We start from the raw sequence: 8,486 nt of genomic DNA, 5'->3' as shown, positions 1-8,486 counted from the left end.
CAACACTGAATTACACCATGCTTGTGAATTACGACGCCGGAATTATCGTCGACGAATTATGTTATATGAAACCAGCGGCAAGATTCAGTCCCCGTTCATAAAATGTTCGGCTTTTGTTTTATTCTTTTGTTAATGTTTTTGCAAACTTGTTCAGGAATAAAACAATAATAATTCCTTTATAATAACCATCGTCAATTAGCATCACATCAACCAATCGCCTTACGTTTGTAATATGCAAAATTTTAAAACAGTGCACGTTGAAGCCGTCTGATATCAAGATTTAATAGCCGGTGCAAGCAATACTGCTTTCATTTCTAATAAAAACTCTCCAGACTATGGACAAATACAACGTCAACGTTCTCGTCAACTATTACATCATTGACATTGATTCTCGAAGGACGAACGTGAATGAAACACTCCGATTCACACAACGCGACATCTTCGTTTGCCGTTACGGAGCAACGGTAAGTAGAAAATGCTTATTTGATATTGAATTGGCGAATTTTTTCAAGTCTCTGACATCTAAGATCTTCGTTGTCTTTTATTACTAACAAAAGTTGGTCCGAGCTACTTCTGGTAGCTACGTGCAGTCTGTAAACATGGAGGGACGAAGTTGTTAAAACTTTATGTGATTCAACATGCATGATTCCCAAGTACATGCATGCATGCGTTCGATGTTATTTATTTGAGTGTTCTAGCCTCTAGGCGTAAATATATAGCACTGAGGCAAGATTGCTGATGCTGACTCGCGTATTCAGTGATCTCTGATGGAGATTGCCAGACTTCAGATGGCGCGGGAACCAGACAAAACGTCAAGTGTATACTTGTCAGGATTTAATATGGGAAACTACAAGCGTAGGAACTATTATTTTTTTGCAATTCATTTTTTTTTCCAACTAACTCCAACTCAAAATTTGTAGTCAAATGTTATAAATGGCAATCGTATATTGCTCAAAACAGCCACTGAAACGCTTGCTTATAATTCACAAGATTTCTAATTTCTCATTATATTGTTCAAATATTTTTCAGGAATATTCTGAGTCAAGTTTCTATATCACATATCATCATGGTGAGTGCTAATCAAATCATACAGACGATATAAAACTAATTACTAATATCATATATATAATATAGGTACACCGAGCAAATCAACTGGGCAAATTTTGCGTAAAGGTCACGTCTCAGTTAATCACAAGGGACTGACTTCAAGCATTTCAACGGCAGCGTGGCGACGACGCGCCTGAAACATATTCCTTCATATTAAAAGCTACGCAATGTGAAGAGTTGTTGCATTTTATCAATGGTATGAATTTAATTAATTTTATTTCAGATTTAACATACCAAATCTTCAACAGAATCCAATCTTATGCGTGCATCTATTCAATCGTAGATTTTGTAAGAATCGTTTAAATGATTTTAATATTTTTACCTGTATATGCATGCGTGTGGCGTACGTGCAAAAACACGACAATGAAAAGCAGACCAAAGTGGCAGAGACCTCCTCTATCTGCGGCCGTGTTTAAACTGGGCCTGGCTTAGATTTTAGTAGCGTAACGGCACTTTGGCCTGGCTAAAGTCTGACCTCGACCACGACATTATAAGGAGAAGGCTTAGACCAGGCGTAGGCTTGCAGTTTAATAATGGCATGCCATGTGGTTCTGACTGGTATAGGCGAATTTGTTGTCAATATCTTGTTTTAAGGGATGTTTGCGGTGAGAATGTGGAAACCTAAAAGAAAAATCATGTTTATGATATGACGTTACTTTGCCTCAAATGCAACAATATTTAATTTAATTTTTACCACTGGTGTTGCTGTTGCCCTTCTAGATTGTCAAACCCTCCAGTATTGATCAGGCATGTGCTATTTCTGCATGGGTATTGCCTGTGACATACTATAAGTGGATATAAACTAGGCAAGATGGAATAGTCTTTGGGAAAATATATAGTATCATTGATCGCTGATGCTTGCTTGACCTATAGCTGCATGTGTCAACTATCTATAGTTAAATTATTTATTTCATGACTATTATATATAAAGAAGCAAATAAGGTTTGTGAGTGAATCGGGAAAATCGTGCATGGTACAACAGGTATAACATTGCAGTTGCGATTCAGAAGCAAGAAGACATTTTACAATGCCGGTTATAGAACTACCAAGATACAGTCAATAAACAAAGCTAGAAACAAAAAAAAAATTTCTTTTGCGAGGTCCGGTACTCTATATATTAACTTGGGAGAATTGATGTTCTTGGCTGGCGCAACGACAACTTGAGTTGGCGTCTTTAAAAAAAATCCATTCGCTTTCCACAATACGACCCATCTTGAATTGTAGGGTAAGAATTCAAATTCCAATTAATAAAGGCTGTTAATGTTTAGAATTTTCGTTGATACTTTTACGAGGCATTATAATCGTTATGAAGCCTTCGTTTTAACGCGTAAAGGACACGCATAAGTTGAAGGTGCGTCATTATAATTGATGAAGTGAATATCGAAGAATCGTAATAATAAAGCACAACATGCATCATGGCCGCCACCCGTTTCACCTATTCTAAAACGCTATAGAGCGTATATTCTAAAATTTAGAACAGCGCTCGATAGCGTCACTGAGTTGCAACCTGAGCAACCCACAACGGGCTTCGACCACATGTGTGCAAGATGGCGGAACGTTCGGAGAAGTACGATCTATTAGACGATGACCAAAAAACGATTTTGCGTGGTTTCTTCGAGCGAGGGATGACAACGACACGCAAAGATGTGAAGGAACTAATAGAAGAAGCTGCAGTAAAAACAAATGTTAGCGTTGCGCGTGTGAGGGTAAGTTTTCTTTGTATTATATATATTGTATGTCTGATATTGTCATTGATTATTTATCATTATGTGCGCCAACAAAATACTAGGACGGTGGAGCCAAAGGCTAAATTTCAATAAATTTGCATTTATTACTACAAAACTATATTTATATAGACTTGTACCGACGCGCTTTGCCAGTGCGTACGATGTTCGACCACCATTTCCATGGCATTATCATTCATTTTACTTAATTCTCGTGCACTCTGACTCAGTAGTCAGTATAATTACTGATCGCTTTATTCAAATTTTCAATGTCTGCTACGGTACGTACAGTATATGAGATTTAACTCGGAAGTACTGTAGTGTAGTTCAGTAGTTGTAGCAAGGTTAACTTATTAGTATTACATATTTTGTGATCAGTTATGTAACTAATAAAGCTGCAATGTTCACAGCTCACACTGCATTTACTGATTTTAATAGTCTGCCAAAGCATTCACAAATTTAACCGAGTCAATGTCCAGCTATTTGCTGCCAAATGGATTTCCATGAGTAATATGTATCATCATCAATGATGTTTACTATCATGGTTGCTGCTGTCTCTATCTTATAACCAAATTAACCCTTTATCAGCAGTTTTTCTGGGTTTCTCCCCTTGACAAGTACAAATTGTTCCCTGGAAAGCTTGAAACAGGTTGCCGATACTGAAAAGTAAGACTACCGGTACTGATCTGACAGGTTTTGCTGGTACTCAATAGACTAGTCAATGCATGTGAAGTGTGAACACAGCTAACTACTTGCAATCCAGCCACAGCACAATTAATTAGTGATAAGGCCAGACAACTTTATTAAGTAATCCATTACAGCTCCCAGTAGGAAACTGCCTCTTAATAGATTTTACTCTTGCTAACACAACACAGTTTTATTGTCATCAAGGGGAGATTTACCCCTGGCAGAATTTCATGTTCCATCTAATTTTTAAAACCTACCTGTATAGCAGATTTGACTGTGAAAATAGTGAGATAATTAATTAATTATGAGACATTTAAACCAACCCAATTTTAACTTTAGAAATGGATTGGGAATGAGAGAAAAAGAAAGAAGTCGGGGCAGGCACTGGATGATACAAACCAACAAACAAAAAGGCACTGCAGAAGCAAGCCACAGACCACCGGGTACAACTTGTTTTGCTCATATATACTGAATTCAGGTAAGAATACAATTAAAATCATGTGTTACAATATTAACCTTGGTTTCTGGGTTAAATATTTCACATTACCATCGGGGTTGCCAGGTATTTGTGTTCAGGGGTCCAGTTATCATTATACCATATGCAATAATTTCTCAGGAGGGGTTGTGTACTTGTACAATTGCTACCTTTCTAAAGTATTATGTACATTTCTCTTGGCAGATACATGCCAAGAGCTGAGCAATAACTCTGACAAATTAAAAATGGCTGTAACAACCTGGAACTCACTGACTGTCGAAGAACAAGAATGCTGGAAAAAAAAAGCAAAGGATGCTCAGTCTGCAAATCCCATAGACCTTTCCAACAAAGAGCGCCATACCAAGATCAAAAAGGCAAAGAAGCAATTAATTTCTCAGGTATGCAAAAACAGGTGTCAATAGCGTCATTCAGACAAGTGTATGACAGGCTTCTTGACCTCAAACCAGTAAAGATCTTTCTTCATTTCTGAAATCCTAAATTTTTATATCTCTTTATTACTGTAAGTCGTGTAATATAATGGCATTTATACAGTTTCACCACCATTATTAAATAAAATTGTCTCTCTCTTCTTTTTTTTGTTATTTCTTTCATTGTATCTTTTGTTCTTTCTTTTGTTCTTCCTTGTTTTCTTCCTTTAGTTCTTCTTTTTGTTCTTCCTTTCTTTCTTCTTGTCTCTTTCCTTGCTTGTTTGCTTGCTTCCTTCCTTCCTTCCTTCCTTCCTTCCTTCCTTCCTTCCTTCCTTCCTTCCTTCCTTCCTTCCTTCCTTCCTTCCTTCCTTCCTTCCTTTCCTTCCTTCCTTCCTTCCTTCCTTCCTTCCTTCCTTCCTTCCTTCCTTCCTTCCTTCCTTTCTTCCTTCCTTCCTTCTTTCCTTCCTTCCTTCCTTCCTTCCTTCCTTCCTTCCTTCCTTCCTTCCATCCTTCCTTCCTTCCTTCCTTCCTTCCTTCCTTCCTTCCTCCCTTCCTTGTCACATTGCATTTGACTGTTGATTGTTATCAGCAAATAATACACAATATACTCTGCATTGTTTCAATATGAAGGAATTATAAGAAGACCCATTGCAGTATGCATATTAGATGCAAGTACAGTGACTATTTTAATGAATTGTGTCTACCTTCCTTTAGCCGCTTTTTGTCCTGACAGGACTAGTAACTAAACCATGATATGTCTACTTCTTTTAGCTTGCATATTTAGAAAGCCTGGGGTGCACAGCATCTGTGTTGCTTCTGGAGCCAGGGGAATCCCCCTTGCTTCAGCAGTATGGGACAAATGAAGGCCTACATTTCTTAGAAGAAAACCAAAATGTTGCATTGAAGTTTATGGAATACATGAGTAAGTAGTGGCACAAACTTTTAGAAGTAAATGTGTACAGCCAATAAGATAATACACAATCGTATAAATCATGACTTCCACCTGTAACAACACAACCAAGTTGCCTGGTATGTACAGTTTGATAATTTGATCTTATCTCCAGGTATATATATATATATATATATATGGAAATATGGAAATATGGAAATATAGAAAATATAGAAATACAGAAATACAGAAATACAGAAATACAGAAATATATATGGAATATGTTTTTTCTTACATAGATTCTCCACAATGTGTCAAATACACCATGCACGATGTTCGTGAATTGTTTCGTCGGAAGTACAGTAAGTTTCATACGTACGATGTACAGTACATGTAATTATTGTTTACTGTGTTTCATACAACATATTTTCGGATGTGGTAGCTCGTCGTATTACAATGTGATAACATTGTAATGTGAATAACAATGTGATAACATTGTAATGTGAATAACAATGTGATAACATTGTAATGTGAATAACAATGTGATAACATTGTAATGTGACAACATTCTAATCTCGGTGATATCACTTTTATCGCATTCAGGACAATGTCATAAATGTCCCTCCCTCGCTTCGCTCACTCGTGACATTTTGTGATATTGTTCCTCATGCGATAAAAGTGATATCACCTCACTCCTCATATGATAACCTCTACATAATTATATATACATTTATAATATAACATTTATAGTACGCGCGTGCTGATTGGTCGAGAAGCGTGTTTCTATAACTGTATAGAAACACGGGAATTTTCCCGCCGAACTGGTCAAGCGAAGTAATGTAATGAGAATTTGTAATTGAATCGAATTATAATATTTGTACAAAATCTTTTTATTGAGTTATATTATAAAAGAAATAGAAAACATTTTTTCCTGTGTTTCTATACAGTTATAGAAACACTTGTGGGAGTTTGGGAGAACGAGAAATAATCAGTGGGAAAACGAGCCCGTAGGGCGAGTTTTTCCACGTTATTTCGAGAGTTTTTCCACGTTATTTGGGAGAACGAGAAATAATCAGTGGGAAAACGAGCCCGTAGGGCGAGTTTTTCCACGTTATTTCGAGTTCTCCCAAACTCCCACGCGTGTTTCTATAACTGTATAGAAACACGGAAAATGTTTTCTATTTCTTAAATATATAATGCCAAGTATTTTATTGGAACGGTTATTTACTTGGTCAAAATAATTTACATCAAACGTAAGGAGGGTCTGCGTATGTGTAGTGTTTATCGTATGTGTAGTGTATTTAAGCTGCTCAGGTGCTATGAGTTATTTACAAATGATTGTAAATAACTCATAGCACCTGAGGAGCTTAAATAAAAAAGCGAAAACGTTTGTGCAAAATGAGTATATAGTATGTATTGATACCCTTCACTTTTAATCTTCTTCGTGCCATATATATACTTATATATATGCTTTACTTTTTTTCGTAGGTGAAGCATGTGGAAAGCCCATACAGAAAGTGCCGTATTCCAAAGGTGGTTTCGTCGTTTCAGGATTACCTGATGAAATTGAGTTTAGAAACCCGAGCACTTATGGGCAAAAACAAATCCAGAAAATCATGAACAAGGCTGATGACATCGCCTTTTGTTTACAAAATCCTGCTGTCAAAGTGCCATCACAAGTCACTGTCGCCGAACTTGCAGTACACAAGCAAATTTTGGTAAAATTAGTCACCGAAGAAACCGCTACAGCCAGCCTATCGAACCAACACCAAATCTTAGAGGAGGATTTGGAAGTATGCGAATTCGACCTCACCGCTAGTGAGTTCAATATTCTCACTACACAATTGCGGGATTACTTCCATGAAGATGCAATCACCGCACTAGAAAGTAATTTTGAGGCAGGCAGGGGTCATCAAGGGTATATATTACCCGTGTATACAACCACCAGTGATGCATACTGGTTGTTTTACCATCCCGGAACCGCCGATGAGATTGAGAATCTACAACCAGAAGATCCAATTAGCGGTTACTGGCTTGACAAGACCGAACAGGAACTACACTACAAGTTACTGGTTGAGCCCCAAGAAGCATCAATTGTGGCATTGAATTTGATCAACGACAATCTTAGCGAACTTGGGTCTCTTAGAGTTAGAAAACACCTTGATACAGAGGATGAATTGAGGCTCATTGCGGTGTCCGCTGATTTTGACTACTCTGTAAAGGAGTGTTTGAGAAAACATGGCTTTGATAAGTAATTTTTTAAACCTTCGTAAGACCTGTTTCAAACGGCGAGTTTACCATGTGCCTAACCCATCCAACCCAAACAATCGACTTGAGTCTATATGTTAAGCTCGACTACTTTGTTATTTTCGACGTTTGAATCACCAAGCCAACTTGGTCGAGCTCAATATGAATTGAATTCGGCACATGAAAACTCGCCGTTTTGAAACAGGCCTAAATTGTTCTGCCTAGAACTATTGCAAGTTGTAATTACACACCTACATAGGTACGTGAGTCATAATATCTATACTGTTGCAAATGTTGCGTTGTCATTGGCTACGTTACTCGCTGTCTATTCATCGATAGATAGTTGCAAAACGAACATTTAATGGTCCATCTTTCATGGGGTTTTTTCATGGGGTTTTTTGTTATTCAGACCACGCCCATTGCACTGTATGCTGGGTGGGGGTCCAAGCATGTGTAGAAAAAATGGTATCAGCAATGTCACATTTTTGCAATTTTAAACGTTGCTAACCGACTGATTTCAAAGATATGGTTAGAAGAGTCCTTGCTACGTGTCGAAGCGCTGCATAGAATACGGTTTCTGTGACTAGTGATTATTAAAGAATTAAATGGAAATAGATGAAAATTTGTAGAATGTTGTGGGTAAATGTGTCAAAATGATATAGGGAATTCGGTAATGTGCTTACTCGAGTGATGGGAAATCTGACAAGACTGAGGGGCTGTTAATATATGGGGAAGGCTGGCCCGCTTAAGAGGATTGGCCTTTCAGCTGGCGGTTGGCTTTCAGCTCGTGTTTATATGAGATGGGCTTGGCCCTGTTAGGGGGGCTGGCTAAGGAGGAGGGATCTCTTCTTCAAGGGCCAGCTCTCCAGTGAGGGCTGGCCTTCTTCCATATAAACACCCCATGAATAACATAGGAACGAATAAGCAGG

The 8,486-nt window shown here is 37.8% G+C and overlaps 1 protein-coding gene across 2 annotated transcripts; it reads left to right on the top strand.

Moving 5' to 3' along the window:
• The first annotated feature begins 2,538 nt into the window (after positions 1-2,538).
• LOC114518980 lies at positions 2,539-8,253 on the top strand. 2 transcript variants are annotated; one of them, XM_028539030.1, is made up of 6 exons: positions 2,539-2,813; positions 3,858-3,996; positions 4,198-4,391; positions 5,193-5,343; positions 5,610-5,672; positions 6,799-8,252. In XM_028539030.1, the coding sequence occupies exons 1-6, from the start codon at positions 2,655-2,657 to the stop codon at positions 7,563-7,565; spliced, it is 1,473 nt and encodes a 490-aa protein (XP_028394831.1). In that variant the 5' UTR covers positions 2,539-2,654; the 3' UTR covers positions 7,566-8,252. The 2 variants fall into 2 exon arrangements, with proteins under 2 accessions (XP_028394831.1, XP_028394832.1); XM_028539031.1 differs by lacking the exon at positions 2,539-2,813 and adding an exon at positions 2,820-3,112 and having other exon boundaries at positions 6,799-8,253.
• Positions 8,254-8,486: the final 233 nt, after the last annotated feature.

This window comes from Dendronephthya gigantea, unplaced genomic scaffold (assembly GCF_004324835.1).
Source record: "Dendronephthya gigantea isolate DGI-Jeju-01 unplaced genomic scaffold, DenGig_1.0 000012F, whole genome shotgun sequence".
Taxonomy (NCBI): Eukaryota; Metazoa; Cnidaria; class Anthozoa; order Malacalcyonacea; family Nephtheidae; genus Dendronephthya; species Dendronephthya gigantea.
This window is presented reverse-complemented; position numbering and strand designations above follow the sequence as displayed.

What these genes read in the sequence shown, in the direction of transcription:
- LOC114518980 (XM_028539030.1), top strand. Translation starts at nt 2,655, where the DNA reads ATGGCGGAACGTTCGGAGAAGTACGATCTATTAGACGATGACCAAAAA. An exon ending in AGAAGCAATTAATTTCTCAG is followed by an intron (nt 4,392 to 5,192) that starts GTATGCAAAAAC and finishes TACTTCTTTTAG; the next exon opens with CTTGCATATTTAGAAAGCCT. An exon ending in GAAGTTTATGGAATACATGA is followed by an intron (nt 5,344 to 5,609) that starts GTAAGTAGTGGC and finishes TTTCTTACATAG; the next exon opens with ATTCTCCACAATGTGTCAAA.